Raw genomic sequence first — 16102 nt, 5'->3', positions numbered from 1 at the left:
GTAAACTTTGTATAGGTGAACATTGTGTCACTAACCAGGAAGGCATAACAGACACACTTCTACATTAAAACCGAGTATCTCAAAATAGCCCAGGCCCCAAAATAGTCGTGTATAGTCTTCGCTGCAACTAGACACGCCACCAGAACTTAGTACCTTCGAGCTGTCGAGCAGCGACGTGCCACTCGAATGTGTTCTCCAATTAATTAATTTCACGTTGTTCGAATAAGAAAATTAGCTCAACGTCTTTGTTGAACGATTTTGCTCAGAAATTAATTAACGCGGAAACTTAATTGCGCGCGAATTAATTCTAAAAATATACGCATCAATATTACTAAAATAATTTGATCGCTAATTAATATCAAAGAATATATATTTTAATCAATAATTCCAATCAACGACTATTACATAATTCCATATTTAAAATACAAATAAAATACAAATAAATAGAATATGAATATAAATAACATATAAATAAATAATTTATAAAATATAAATAAATAATTTAAAATACAAATAAAACTACATATAGATATATATTAATACTATCATAAAATCATCTAAACACTAATGTCGTCGATTATGTTTCTATAATGCTTCATTAATTTTTAATTACTACATAAAAAATACTTAAAAAATTATGTCGGAAAGAGAATTGGAACCGGAAATCGGCGGATTTTTCCGCTCGAATTTATTAGCTGTACGAAAGGCGATTCATCAACAGGACTTCAAGAAATTCGCCGCTCTCGAATCGAATGGCGAGAGGGTAGCTTTCGTCCTGAACTATCCCGAGGCTCACCAATTATCCCTGGATGTGAAGAGACCTATGGTTAAAGACAGTAGCGGTGCTATTCAACTGAAGGAGACTGGAAACAAGCTCTTTGGTTGCGGCCAATTCGCAAAAGCCTTGGAGACTTATTCGAACGCAGCCCTTTTAGCACCGTCAACAGGTAAATATACTGTACACATGACGTCTGTTATAATATCTGTATATTATTTAATCTAATTATATATGTTGTAAAAAAACTAATATATTTGTAACAATTAATAATAATTATTAAATATAATTTTATAATGTTTGCTAAATACCATAGATCTTCATTTGTTTCGCTATAATCTCCTAATTTATTTGAAAATTTTCAGAGTATATTAATAATTGTTTGACGTTACTCTATCAAGAATAATACGCTTAGTAATTATTTCGATTGATCATGAACACAGGTCTAAATGTTTAGAATTAAGCGTCATCCTGGCGAATCGCTCGGCCACTCTGTACCACTTGAAACGTTACGGGTACGCGTTGGAGGACATGGAGGAGGCCTCGCGACTTGGTTATCCAAAAGATCTTCTTTACAAACTCGAGGAACGACGGGCCAGGTGTCTGTTGGGCCTGAAGAAACATGACGGAGCGATTGAGGCATTCAGGCGGGCTCTCCAGGCCCTGGACGACGCCAGGGTATCGTGGGAACGCAAGCAGAAGTTCGAGACGGACATCAGAATGATGCTCGCGGTGATGGACAAGGGTAAACGGCTCAACGAAACCGTCACGAAGAATCTCCCGCGAGTTAACGGCAAGCAAAGTCTGTCCAGCAATCAGCGTTCCGAAGAGAATCGCGGCAAGTTTATCCCTGAGAAGCAAAGGAATCCTCGATATCCCGCTTGCAGTAGCGCAGTGGAGATCAAGAACAGCGAGGGTGACGTGGGTAGACACGCCGTGGCGACCAGAGAAATAGCGCCCGGGGAGATCATAATCGTGGAACGACCGCACTGTGCATTTCTGTTGGCGGAAAATAGGTGAATTCAATTACTCTATAATCTGGTCTTATATTGGGTGATTGCATAAGTTCGTGCCCGATTTAAATATAAACTTCAATAGATTATATTTTAGAGATAACACTTTTATTAATCAATTATATAGTCTTCATTCTTTTCTACAATGGTTTTCCAACGATCTATAAGCTTGTCGATTCCATTTTTGAAGAAAGAACTTGGTTTTTCTTGAAAAAAGTTTGTAAGGTGGTTTTCGACAGCTTCCTCGGAATTGAGATTCTTGCCATTTAAACTATTCTGCGAAGACCGGAACAGATAAAAATCTGAAGGCGCAATATCTGGAGAATATGGCGGGTGCTGCAGAATTTCCCATTGCAACTCCTGCAGTTTTCCTGCAGCTTATTCCTTTCAGTCGGGAGATGCGGCACCCGCGTATCAAGCTTGGAAATGTATCCAAGCTTTTTTAAATGACGAAAAGCGGTTGAATTATCGATGTTCAGCCTCTCAGCAATATCCTCAGTTGTAATCCTTGGGTTTCTTTCCACTAAGGCATGCACAATGTCATCATCAATGCCAGAAGGCCGTCCAGAGCGGGGTTGATCCTTCATGTTGAAATCACCATTTCGAAATCTGCCAAACCACTTTTTGACTGTTCGGAGAGCAGGAGCGCGGTCCAAATAAACGCTTTGAATATTTTTTTGTGCAATCCCAACACTCACGCCTTTCCGAAATTCATATAGCATTACATGCCGCAAATGCACCTTTCGTTCTCCATTTTTAATGATTTCTCTTATGCACAATTGGACTTATCTGAACAATGTCTGACGCTAAATTGACATAAAACAACGTCATCTATTCGGTGTAAGCAACAATTACCACACGAAAACAATAGAACTCCGCCATGCAGCAACTTAATGCCATCTATGAAAATCGGGCACGAACTTATGCAATCATCCAATATTTCTCTCCATTTATTTCGTTAATTTTTTGTTTATATTTATTATATTATTATTATATAATTTTATTATCAACAATTAAAGATGCTATGTGTGAATTCAGTATTAAAGATTCATAAACTCTCGAAGAGTCTTATATTATATGAGAATCTATTTTATCGGAAAAATATAAAGAGAGATTTTATACTTTTTTATGTTATTATTATTTAATTTTTTATCTTCTATTTCTATTTTCTCTTCAATCAAGGTTTATTTATCATCGATCGAAATATGCGTCTTGAGTGCATAAAATTGTGTGACTAAAATGATGATCGACTTTCAGGCTAACGCATTGCCACTTGTGCTTCGCGAGGATATCCGTGCCGATTCCAGCGGCTTGTTGCACTTGCAGCTGTATCGCGTACTGCAGTCGTCGTTGCAGAGACGCGGACGCCCAAGTGCATCTGCGGGAATGCAAGCTGCTGCCGACCTTATGGCATTCGAAGGCTTCGGTGACATGTTTTCTAGCTTTAAGAGCGATCACACAGAAATCCTTCGAGGAAATTATGAAGCTGAAAAAACAGCTCGCGGATTCCGGAAGCGCGTTGAAGAATCCGTATCGAGGAGATGATTACATGACCTTCTACAATTTAGGTTGACTAATAGAATAGAAATATAAAAATATATAGTAACTTGAACAAAACTGTAAAATAATAATAATTAAATTAAAAAAAGTAACTTTGTTAATTAAATGACTCTTGTCACATTTCGATACGTGCAACTATTTACGTAAAAATATCACTAAATTTCTTATCTTATATTATTACATAAAATTAAATTAATTAAACAAGTACCAAAGTTTTTTTATGCAGATAATCTTTTTTCTTGTACTGAGATTTTTTTTATATTTTTAATAGTGACGCATGAAGACAAAAGATTGCCAGAGGATATTTTTCACAGAGCTTATATGGCGGCCTGGCTGCTCAGATTGCTAAGAATCGGCGAGTATTTGCCTGAAAATATAAAAACTATCGATACAGCGGACAGCAGATTATCCGACGAGGAATTGTTCATCGCAGGGCTGCTGTTACACAATTTGCAGTTGCTGCAATTCAATTCGCACGAGGTAAGAAAAAAATACAATGTTATAATTTTTCGTGCGTACATATGACATATTTTATTATTGTTGTAACATTATTTTTATTTACCTTAAAGCAATTTTTATATTAATTTTACATAATAGATCATTATACAAATTTGCAATTAAATTTACATTATCGTTATTTTTTTCTCACAATTACTGACTGTATCGTTTGTCTTCTAGATCTCAGAACTGGTAAGATCGAAAGGGGAGAAGACACTCGCTAAGGCCAAAAGTATATTCATAGGCGGTGGTGTTTATCCTACAGTAGCGATGTTAAATCATTCATGCAATCCTGGCGTAGTACGGTAAATAATTAACATCATGTTCTACATATCATTAAAATATTGTTATTATTAAAAGCTGAATTATTTCTCTAAATATCAATAATTTATATAAATCAATACGTAACTCTTTTAATTATATCAAATATTGTTAACTTGAACTAATTTTTTTATTATTGAGAATATATTAATTCTTCATTAATTTAAAAATTATTTTATTATTAATTTCTAATTTAAAAAATAATTTAAATTTTGTAAATGTGAAACGTTAATTATATATTAGGTACTTTATTGGTACAACTATGATTATTCGTGCCGCTCGTACAATCAGAGTGGGCGAAGAGATCTCTGAAAATTACGGTCCAATCTTCACAACCACGCCCGAAAATGAGCGAAAAAGAAGATTGAGAGTGCAATATTGGTTCGATTGCAATTGCGAAGCGTGTTCGGGACATTGGCCGCTTTTAGAAGGATTGGATCCAACAGTTCTAAGGTATTTATCAAGATGATCAGATATTTATTATATGGTAAGATAATTAAAATTGCAATAGTTATCATTAATAAAATTATCATGTTATCCTAGCAAACAGCATAATATTGACGTTAACATTATATTGTACAATTTTTTTTCAGATTTAAATGCGAAACCGGACTATCTTGCGGGAATGTGCTGCTGGTCAGAAGCGACACGAACGAGTTCATGATCGGATGCGCGAAATGTGGCAAGAGTACGAACATATTGAAGGGCTTGAAAGCCCTTCAAGATACGGACGCATTCTTCAAAGTCGCGTCAACGAATCTTGAAGAGGGCAAAAATGAGCTGGCATTAAAAGCTTACCTGGAAATTTTGAAATTGCTAGACGAAACTCTAGCGTTGCCTATTAGAGATTATCACGTCTGCCAGCAGGGGGTCAGATTGTGCGCCCTTGCTTTAGGCAACACAGCTTGTATTTGATCACCATGTAACCCTAAAGAATCTACATAGAATATTCATATTTTAAACTTCCCTATATTATGTGAGTTTAATAATTTTACATTAATTTTTTACTAATAATGGGAACAATTAATATGAAAAGCAGAAAATTTAAAAAAAAAATTGTTTATAGATTATCTGTTCCTATCTTCAATATGCGTAGTACTAAAAAAATTTCTTTTTTTTTTTGAAGCTGTACGATTATACATATTACTCTTAAAGTATTTTATCATATAAAATAGTTCATTTTTTATATTGTTCAAATTTTGCCCCATAAAAGATTGAATCTGCACTGATAATTTTTAGATTGTTTAAGAAAGAAAGATACATAAAACGTACACAAAAAAGTACTGTTCATTATTTATTATATTATATATGTGTATGTGTATATATATATAGTGAGGATATATATATATATCCTCATATATTTTATATCTATTCCTGATGTAAAGAAAAAAGATAGAAGTCGCACTTACAATATACAAAGAAAAGTTACTAGCATTGCAAGTTTACATTTTTATTATTATCTACAAATTTATTTGTCATATCTTAAATTCTAAAAACTAAATACAATATGATCCAAATATAACTGAATTTTCGCTTTCTTCTCGCATTTTCTCTAAATAATCAATAATCATTAATAATAATTAAGAACCTTACAAAAGTAATAATTGAATTTATTTTATACATAGGATAATTAGACATAATTTAATCGATCAATTTAACGTACGTAATTGTTCGTGATATAATGTACATAAACGTATGTATGTGCAACAGTATAATTTGGCTGTGTGTATGTGTTTCTACGCTACATATATAACAGTGAAACTTACGAGAAAAATACGACTTATATACTAAACTCGCGTTATTCACAAAATTCATTCAATATCTTTCACTATTCTTTTTGTCACATTTTCATAATCATTCATAATTCCGAATGCGAGTGCGCGTGTGTGTATGTATGAGTTAACAATCAATTTTTATGATATTGTCTTTCGCTCTATTTCTCATCATTATTTCTGTCTTCTGTCCGGTCGATCCATTTCTTTCTCTCTCTCTCTCTCTCCCTCTCTCTCTTTTTCTCTCGAACTTTTAGGATCTAACTGTAATTAGATAAAGAATACAAAGCTTATTGATTAGAAAAAAAGGAATCTTGTTGAACTTCTTCGTGTCTTTTTTTCTCTCTTTTCGCTCTTATCGCAAGAAAGGACGTTGCTGTCTGCGATAAATTTTTATCACATGAATGTGAAATTCTTGCCGTGTCGCACAATGACAAGATTTTTTTTTTATCCATCTATCCAATCACGTCAATTTCACACAAAAGCCCTCGTCCCCTCAGAGGCGCGTTCGAGCGTTGAAATTTTTCTTTACTGTTACATTAATTTTTTCTGGTTCTCTCGTTTTATTTTCCTTTATGTTTTTTGTTTATTGGGAGGGGGGAATAATTTCTTTTCCCTTTTTTTTAATTAGCAGGATTAATATATTAATACCGTCTGTCGCGGGAGTCCGAACGTGAACGGCGATCGCGGCTGCGGCTCCGAGTCAATGATCTTCTGCGGGGACTGCGAGACCTCGATCTAAAAGAGATTAAAGACAGTTTAGATATCGTTTTTATATTGACGTGGCAGATGTGATTATTAGAATCCGTTTCTCCGCTCCATTACGAGCTTCGCAAATTGCTATCGATAATCGCAATAAGTAATATTTTAATATTATTGTAGAATATAAATATTTATTATAAATTATCAATTTTTAGTATTGTGTATGTATATAACAAAAAATATTATTTTATTAATATTTAATAAAAAATTTATTAATATAAAATAATTATTTAAAAATAATGATAAATAAACAATCATAAAATTATAATTGATAAATTATTTTTTATGCTATACCAATATTTATAAATTTTTATAATAATTGTATTAATAATAATTATGTATAAATCAATATTTTTTTTATTATTCTTTCTTCGAAGAATTATTCATTTATTAATCAGTGATTACATTACTTTTATTCTAAACGATATTAAATTGTTAAAATAAATTAAATTAAGTAAATTATTAATTTAATTATTTCCATTGTATTGTTATCCGTAAAATGTAATTCTATTTCTAAAAAATGAGTACTTATTTATCGCTAGAAGCAATTAAAATTTGTAAAAAATGATAATGTTAAATTCTTTGTTCGAAACGGAGCGGAGCGGCGTGATAAAACACAGATATGAAAAATTATCGCAAGGCAACTGTAAGAGGATTATCTAATTTCTATTTTGCCTAAAGGGTGATATATAAAAATTATATAGTTAGACAGGATTAATAATGAATTAATACAAAATGATGGCTCACCAATCGAATGTGAAATTAATCAAAGAAAGTAGAGGATCAACTTTTGTAATTAAACTAAATTTTTTATCAGTAAATGTGATATTTCTCTATATATATGAGATATGTAACAGATATACCACTTTATATTTATATTATTGTATATGTGTGTGTCGACTTGGAATTCTCTGATTCAATTAAAAATTAATTATCATTTATAAAAATTTGATTAAGAATAATTCGAAAAACTTTATTTATTTAGTCCTTTAATAATAACATTAATGCTTCACCGAAATAGGCAGAATTCCTCGCCGAAACGACAACAATAAATCCAAAATGCTAACTGTATATAATTCAGAAAATAAGAAAAAAACAAACAGAAATAAAAAAAATAGACATAGATAGAGAAATAGATAAAAAATCTTTGAAAATCGGTGAAATACCAGACTGTGAACATGTAGTGGTGGTTGGTGGTAGTTGGTTGGTTGGTGGGTGGTGGTGGGATGGTGTGTAGTAGGTGGTGATCATTTCGCTTTTTTTGCGTTCGCTCTCGAGAAGATCTTTCGGTGGCAACTCTCGCGCGCTCAGTTGTCGTCGTGGCTAAACACACGTCCCTAAATGATGGTCGACGAGTAGGAGCAGTACCAGTAGTGATAGTAGCAGTAGCGGTAATAGTAGCAGTGGCGAAATAGAAACGTCGGTATCGAAACGACGAACAGTCGAGAAGACAGTCGTTTGCAGTCGAATGGAGAGACGCGCCGATAGACAGAATTACTGTGTGGAAAATCATTTTTTTTTTTTCATGATTGATCTGTTCAAGATGGTGGCGGCCGATGGGTGGTGTTTTTTTCTCACGGTGGCGGATATTTTTGGCAATTAATTCGATGCATACCACTGCCCCCCACCCCACCCCCCATCCCCCCACCCGGGCTAAAGCTGAGACGAAGAGTCGAAGGTGGATCACAATAATACCCGGTGATCGGTCGATTGGTAGTTGGTAATGATGATGGTGGTAGTGGTGGAAGAGTAGTAGTAATAATAGTAGTAGTAGTAATTGTGGTTATCGAAGGGGAGAATCTCGTAGTAGAACGACGGACGATTTGCTTTTGCAGCGTAACGACGGCGAACGAGGGGACAGCAACAAAAGAGGTAACGTTTTTTTTTTCTTTTGAAGATGGCTTTTTCGGCACTGACGATACTCCGGCAGCACGCGAACTGTTGTTTCGGTTGTTGCACTATTGTGTGTTGTGTGCGCGTCGCAACACCACAACGCACAACTTCGACGAACGACGTGACGTGACGTGACGTGACGTGACAGACGTACGGACGGCTTCCTATATACTCGGTGACTTGGTGGTGACTGATGGTGACTTGGTTGATTGGGAAGTTAGTGGGCAGGCAGGCAGGCATATATATATTTTTTTGTTCAGTTTTGTTCGATTGGCGACGATTGCGAGATTGATAATTTTGTTTTTCGCGTACGAATACGCTTTTTCACGGTGGCTGTAGTAGTAGTAGTAGTAGTAGTAGAAGTAGCAGTAGTAGTAGTGGCGGGGAGACGAGCAGAGCTAGGAGCTGACGCTGGTAGAATCTGCAAACGTCAGTTTTAGCAATATAATCATCAACATTATCATACTCCTGGCCACTATATCGCGTATTTTTCTTTTATTTGTTTTTCAAACTTTTATCATTTCCGGAAAAACAAAAGAACGAATCGAGAATGAAATTGCATACACATGCTCGCCTTTCGCCGTTATTACCGATTGATTTTTGCATTCTCCTTTATCCTAGACTGCCCACTCGAATGCATACGAAAAAAAGAAGAGAGGACCTCTCTGTGCTTCGTGCTCATCGACTCGGATCTATATGTGATTGATCTATATCGCTTCAGTTATACATGTTATACATGTTCTCGTCGCGACGCATCGAGTATATATCCATTTTTTATCGAGTATAATATCGACTTTAACAAAACAAATTAATAAGCTTTTTGGATTTTGATTTTACTCATATTATAATTCTCTACTTTATCCATACTGCGGTGCGTGTGCGATGAGAAGTGACAAAAGCACAAATGTTCACTTTATTCGATTAACATTTTTCGGTATCCAAAGCCCTAAGAACAATAACAACAATCGCAAAAATATAAAACTTCAAAGTATTTACTGATCAATAGAATCAATGTAATTAAGAAAGAAACTTTCAATATATATAATATTCTTATAATTACATAAAGAAATATTATTAATTAATAAAAAATATCGAACACCAAGCAATCATTCAGAAATTATAATTCAAGAATTGAAATCTGGAACGAATTATTTTGCATTATTGCCATTAAGAAAATATTATTCATTATCTGTTATTTGTGTTACTAGATAATAACCCAGACAGCACAAGGATATCCTTAGGACGTCCAAAGGGCATCCAGGACATATATGTAGGATATCCTCAGGATATCCCATTGTAATCCTCAGATCTCCTCTGGATGTCCTGAGGAAGAGTAAATGATAGCCGTATATTAACCTCTGAAGAATCCAGGGAGATCCTGTGGAACATCCTAAGGATTTTTATAGGATATGTTAGGGATATTTTTCGTATGTTTCAAGGAGCAAATTTTAAAATTTAAAAATAAATTAAAATTATGTTTTGTTATTTACTGTCAATATTAAAAATAGTTCACCGTTCTTTAATATTTGAGGCTTTCGTGCTGTACATGAATATTTTAGGTTTGGCTCCCGGGTTTGAGTTGTGTAATATTTTCTAAACAATCCAATATCTGAATTCCCTATGTTGGGATTGCATCAGAAATTGAACTGATAGAAAATAATTACATTTGTAATTTCCTGTCAGTTGCTCTTTGCAAGCTTTATATAATTCTCATGACCAAATCTCAAATACGAGTTCGCGTGTCGCATAGCGGTAAACAAACGAACTAGCGGTTGAATACTATTGTTTGTAAAGTTTTTGAAATGTTGCGAACAGTAACATTTCTCATGAAATATTAAATAAATAATAATTTTGGATATATGAAAATGTGCGCATCAAATTCAATTATTAATATTAAACGAAATTAATGTTAACAATCAATTGCACATGTATATATCCTCTGGAAATCCAAAAGATATCCAATATAATAGACAGGGCAGATATATCCTACGGACATCCAGGGGTTATCCACTGGACATTTATAGGACATTAATACTTATTATAATACTTAAGATTTCTAAATTATATTAAATAGCTGATACAACTAAAAATAATTATGTATGCATATTAAATTTTTATAAATATATTTATAATAATATCTTAAAATATCCTACAAATGTCCTGAACCGTCCTGGACATATTCAGGATGATCCTGAGGATGTTTTGTGCTGTCTGGGAATTTTGTTCTTTAGCAATCTCAACCTTCCTCATTATATTATAGATAGTGTCTCTAAACGAAAATGCAAATGCAACTTTATAAAGCTATCCCTTTCAACTTCAGATACCGAAAAGATCTCTCCTTTCGAAGCACTTAAAGAGTAAAATCGATAATGATGATACAGCAAATTTACGAAACTCTGAAATCTGTACGTGCATAGTGCAATTCTGCTTTTCCCAAAATTATCGCGCGCGCCGACGTCATGCGTTCCTGGGATTCTCAATCTCCTAACTCTCTTTCTCTACTTTATTCTGTTATATAATTTCTAAATCCTCCTCGTTTTCATTTACTATCGCATAATTTGTTCACAGTCCTATGTCCTCTCTCTCCAAAACTCTATTGTTGATCAAGCACTACATGTTTTTATTTTTTTCACCGCCGTTTGGATATCCAGCACTCATCACACGATCAACTACCTTTCTTATGACATCTCTTAGCCTTCCAATTATAAGTTTAGAACCTAAAGAAAGAACGATGATGAAATTAATTAATTAGCGAAAATCAATTTCTATAGAAATCTTGTTATATGAAATGTAAACTTTATTTCTTTTTCATGGTCATTGATTAATTCGCTCATCAATTCATTTTCAACATCATCTTTCGGGTATCTCTAAATGTTTTTAGCGACTATAGTGACTACATATCTTTAATGATGCGTACAATAGATACATGCATAAACATGCTACGAAATATGAAATCGCGAAATATGTATACCTACTGGTTACTATCTGGTTTCTTTCGCCAGATCCATCACATAGATCCTAAAAACTTTCGCGAAGCGAGATGCGAAAAATAATCAAACAACATGAGAAAAAGAATTAATTACCTGGAGTAGCGATTAATTGGCGATCTTCGCGGACTTCTCGACCAAGACCTACAAAAGATTAAAAAAAAACTAATGTATGTTTGCCAAATATTTTGCCGATGGCCTTACGTATTGAGATGTTTGTTTTTTTAAATAGTACCTGAAAATTGTAATAAACTTTGGCAGCAAGGAAAAGAGAGAAAGAGAGAGAGAGAAAAAGCAAGTGGATCTTTTTGCAATGGGGTGACGAGGAAAAAAGGAGCAGAAAAGTCTTACCTCTGGTAACGATCCAGGGATTTCCTATAAGGGCTGCGCAATCTAGATCTAAAAATTTATGGAAAAAAAGGGAAAGAAAAAGAAAAAAAACAGAGATATATTTCATATATGAATCTAATTATTTACTGAAACATGTATATATAGGCATATACCTGAGGACATTACAATGGAAAAGAGAAAAATAATGAAAAGAAAAGATAGAGAAAATTAAGCGCTAATTGATAATCGGAAGCAGAAATCGTTATCTTGACTTCCGTCGTGCTAAGATAAAAGATCGTAAAATATTTTTTTTTTTAAATGACAGTAAAGCAATATGAAAAATATGTGCTTTATATGTATTATTAATATATATACATTAACAAAAAAAGTTTATTGTAATTCATTAGCAATAATAAAAAAGTCGCTAATTAGAAAATTCAAATAATCCAACCAAATATTCAAATAACAATTTTTTTATTAAATTTATTAAATAGTAAGAAAAAGTGAAAATACGTATTATCATCATATATGCCGCTATTATGTTTTTAGGATTAGATTTAAAGAACAAGAACTTTGTTCAATGAGTGTTATCGGATTACATAAAATTTGTTAAAATTAACATTTAAATTCTTTACATTGCGAAAAGAAAACTTCACTCCTCTCTCTCTCTCTCTCTCTTTCTCTGATATGTAATATTATGATTGTAGAAAAAATTAATATTACTTATGTTTAATACATTTAATGAATCCTTAAATATGATGGAATAAACAGAAATCCGCGATTTATCCTTCAATATCTTTTATCTTAGTATATCGTAACTAAGTCCTAGTGTGCCAATATCTCTCTATCCACAGAAAAACATGCAGTATAGATTTAGCCATGCTCTAACTAATCCCTGGTACCTTCCACCATACTCATGCAGACTTAATATCTAATCCTGAAGTAATTTCTACAAGATGTATTACACGACATATTTGAATTGAAATTATTGCCTATTTCGAACTGCGAACTCGCGATTGTAAACGAGGAGGAAGATCAGCCATGACGTTCAAGACAGAAAGAGAGAAAAAGATAAAAAAGAAACAAAACGAATACGATGTATAAATATGAAATACTAAGTATGTTTAACGGCATTCTTACATAGAGAGATAAGAAAGGAAAAATATTGAATCATATGGTAGTGATAATGTGCACAAAAATGTTCATTGAAAAAAAAAGGAAAAAAAAACGTGCTTTGTTTCCCTGATAATAGCGCGTTCCTATTTCTAAGATAAGAAAGAGATGCTTATCTCCATCATGAATACCTATGTTGATAAGGGACTACTAAACAGTTTCTGTCGCACCTCTTAACATTTTCCTCGCTGTAAAGTTTGCGGTCGTTGCAAAACAGTGCAAGTTTCCTTACCTGGAATATCTAGGACCGGGTCTGCGACCACCACCGCCTCGTCGACTTCTTCCAGACGACATTTCTACTCGCACTCTGGTGCCACATAAGTGTCTGGAGAAAAAAAGATATTAGATGTAAAAAGCTATCTTATTGCTCTGTATTATTTTTCTATCCCTTTGAAAAAACAGAAGGTAAAAGCAACAATTATGTAGCAATTTTATAAGTGATGCGGCAGATAGATAATTAATACTTGATGATTACATTTCATTCATCGGAGCTTTCTCGATAATAAATAATTGTAAAATTTCTCTCATTGTTTATAATTTCGTGTTTATAAATCTCATTATTACTAACTAATGATTTATATATTATCATAAGAGAAAAAAGATTGAATTTATTATTATAAAAATTACTAATATTTGAACTTACATTCCATCTAGTCCTCTCACTGCGTCTTCAGCATCTCGTGGATCCTCAAATTCCACAAATGCGAAACCAGGTGGATTTCTGGCTACCCACACATTTCTCAATGGACCATACTTACTGAACTTACCCTCTATTTCATGTTTGCTAGCACTACTACCCAGATTACCAACATAAACCTTACAGGATAGATCCCATTCACGATAGCGCGACATTTTCTACCTACAAATTTATTATCAAGTAAGTACAACATAATATTAAAATTTATAAATTATAAATATATATGTATATACAATATATTTAAATACAATATAAGATTGCAATATCCCATATAAAATTTTCTTCAATAGAAAGTTACAGAGTTAACTTTTGGTGAAATTAGATAAACGTATAATATTTTACAGAATGACAAATTTTTAAAAACTTTCAATTCCTTGCTTGAAAATATTTTATATTTATCATAGCAATATATTGTATAAGTAAAACATAAAAATAACACACACACACACACACACACACACACATATGTAATATAATTTAACTTTAAAAAGTTCTAGAATATCAAAACAATAATTCATAATTCAACAATGATATCAATATTTTCATCGACAACCTAAGATCACATTTTGACCCTATTGATATTTTAATAAGAGAATATTCCAGAAGTCTTAATCAATAAAAAAAAGTTTAAGATTTATTTGTTAACTTTTATTACACATGATCATCTCTTTTATGTCAACAAATATATATAAATATAAATATTTGTAAATATTTTTCAAACATTTTAAGGTATCTAAAATTGAAGCTAATAAACGCATATAATTCTAAAGCTTATGCTCTCTAGTACACTTATTAATGAATGATTAATGAATGAAATAATGAAAATATCTCATTAACAAATAATGAAGCATCCGTTCTCTCTCTCTCTCTCTCTCTCTCTCTCTCTCTCTCTCTCTCTCTCTCTCTCTCTCTCTGCACGATATTAATCACCTTGGAAAAATTCCAATAAACGTAATTCTATCATTCTGTTCAATCAATCGAAAGCCGCGCAATCGCGTTCACATTCATTAATTATTATCGAAATTGAGAATTGTAACAACGCCATGTCGCTATCTTTCTCGAATCTTTATTGTTTTTTTCATCTCCTCTCCCTCTCTTTGACAAGTTATTTAATTTTTCACAAAATATACATAAATATGCACGAATTTTCAATATTTTTAATTAAAAAAAAAAAAAATTTAATTCTTTTTTCTGAACAACAGTCTTCCTTCCCGCTATTTTCTTATTTTATTTATCGAACGTGACAACGAAAAAGCGTTCGTCTTCGTTGTCGAAATAACGCCATGGAAAGTTTTCAGAGTCTTCTCGCACCCGCAACTTTTCCATTGACGTCGAACGGACGAATATAATGTAAAAATATCTTCGAGAATGACGATCTGTTCGAAATAATTCATACCTTGATAGAGTCGCTGTTGAAAGAATCTGCACGACCTGCTGATACAACACACACGTTCGTTTACTACACGATACACGTAGAACGTAGAATACGTAGAAATGCCACAAAATGGCGACTATCAAACGAGCCACCTAACTCCAAACCCAACCCCACTTTGACCACCTTCTCCCACGCGGTGCGGCCATAGACATGTAAAATACATAGTCGGAAAATTAATTGTCGATATAAGTGAGGGTCCCTATCTGGTTCCTTTCGGCTCGGCTATATACTTGTGATTGGTGGACGGACAGAAATTGTTGGTAGCTCTTCTTTTATCGCAAATCTTCCGCTTATCACAGAAGACTCGTCTATGTATTTTGTATACCTATGGACCATCAAAATCTATTTGCGTTTGACGTCTACTCCGCGAATAGATTTCCAAACACAATCCAGATACAAGTCTCACTCACATACACACATACATATAATAAACGAATTTGATATTAATAACATTTAAACCAACTAAAAGTCTAATTAATTATATAATTATATTAACGCTTTCTGATAACAAATTATCTCGATTGTTTTTTCAATGCGTTAATTAATTATGGCAAAAATAAATTTGAAGCATAGCCAGTAAGCAATTTGATAACAAATTGTTGCCAAATTGGCATCAAATTCGCTCAAAACTTGGTAACAAATCCAGTGCCATCTGTGTCCGCATTAAGCTTGTGTTTTGGTGACAAAGCTTGTTGATATAACCCGACAGCAAATTGATGGCAAAAACCGAGCAAAGCTTGACATGATTTGACGTCAAATTGATGGCAAAAATCGACCAAGATCTGCGCAAGACAATCTGATAGCAGATTGTCAGCAAAAACCGAACAAATTCTGCAGCTTTTGACCATTCATATAAAAGTATATATTTAAATAGATTTAAAGCCTT

At 33.2% G+C, this 16102-nt stretch overlaps 2 protein-coding genes and 1 pseudogene across 5 annotated transcripts; 1 reads left to right on the top strand and 2 right to left on the bottom strand.

The window, feature by feature from the left end:
- The first annotated feature begins 587 nt into the window (after positions 1-587).
- On the top strand, positions 588-5208 carry LOC138934059 (SET and MYND domain-containing protein 4). Its single transcript, XM_070297459.1, has 7 exons — positions 588-947; positions 1233-1791; positions 3046-3356; positions 3620-3828; positions 4027-4151; positions 4411-4620; positions 4761-5208. Exons 1-7 carry the CDS (start codon positions 638-640, stop codon positions 5080-5082), a joined length of 2046 nt encoding a protein of 681 aa, XP_070153560.1. The 5' UTR covers positions 588-637; the 3' UTR covers positions 5083-5208.
- Positions 5209-5568: 360 nt separating this feature from the next.
- On the bottom strand, positions 5569-15314 carry LOC138933892 (RNA-binding protein 1-like). Of its 4 annotated transcripts, none has more exons than XM_070297061.1 (5): positions 15178-15314; positions 13728-13943; positions 13317-13409; positions 6591-6677; positions 5619-6203 (listed from the first exon to the last, which is right to left on the bottom strand). In XM_070297061.1, exons 2-5 carry the CDS (start codon positions 13934-13936, stop codon positions 6200-6202), a joined length of 393 nt encoding a protein of 130 aa, XP_070153162.1. In that variant the 5' UTR covers positions 13937-13943; positions 15178-15314; the 3' UTR covers positions 5619-6199. The 4 variants fall into 4 exon arrangements, with proteins under 4 accessions (XP_070153161.1, XP_070153162.1, XP_070153159.1 ...); XM_070297058.1 differs by lacking the exons at positions 5619-6203; positions 6591-6677 and adding exons at positions 8803-9015; positions 11678-11725; XM_070297060.1 differs by having other exon boundaries at positions 5569-6677.
- Positions 6671-8834, bottom strand: LOC138934422 (uncharacterized; annotated as a pseudogene).
- Positions 15315-16102: the final 788 nt, after the last annotated feature.

This window comes from Polyergus mexicanus, unplaced genomic scaffold, assembly GCF_030449975.1.
Source record: "Polyergus mexicanus isolate NDT 795.1 unplaced genomic scaffold, iyPolMexi1.0 SCAF_6, whole genome shotgun sequence".
NCBI classification, from domain to species: Eukaryota; Metazoa; Arthropoda; class Insecta; order Hymenoptera; family Formicidae; genus Polyergus; species Polyergus mexicanus.
The sequence above is the reverse complement of the archived record's forward strand: the minus strand, read 5'-3'. Positions and strand labels throughout refer to the sequence as shown.

Bases quoted from the DNA above. Each gene is read 5' to 3' on its own strand.
- LOC138934059 (XM_070297459.1), top strand. From the start codon at position 638: ATGTCGGAAAGAGAATTGGAACCGGAAATCGGCGGATTTTTCCGCTCG. The intron at 3,829-4,026 runs GTAAGAAAAAAA...TTTGTCTTCTAG, and splicing joins TGCAATTCAATTCGCACGAG to ATCTCAGAACTGGTAAGATC. The intron at 4,152-4,410 runs GTAAATAATTAA...ATTATATATTAG, and splicing joins TGCAATCCTGGCGTAGTACG to GTACTTTATTGGTACAACTA.
- LOC138933892 (XM_070297058.1), bottom strand. From the start codon at position 13,936: ATGTCGCGCTATCGTGAATGGGATCTATCCTGTAAGGTTTATGTTGGT. The intron at 11,726-13,316 runs GTAAGGAAACTT...AATCTTTTGTAG, and splicing joins CCCGGTCCTAGATATTCCAG to GTCTTGGTCGAGAAGTCCGC. The intron at 9,016-11,677 runs GTAATTAATTCT...TGACGTTTGCAG, and splicing joins CCAATTAATCGCTACTCCAG to ATTCTACCAGCGTCAGCTCC.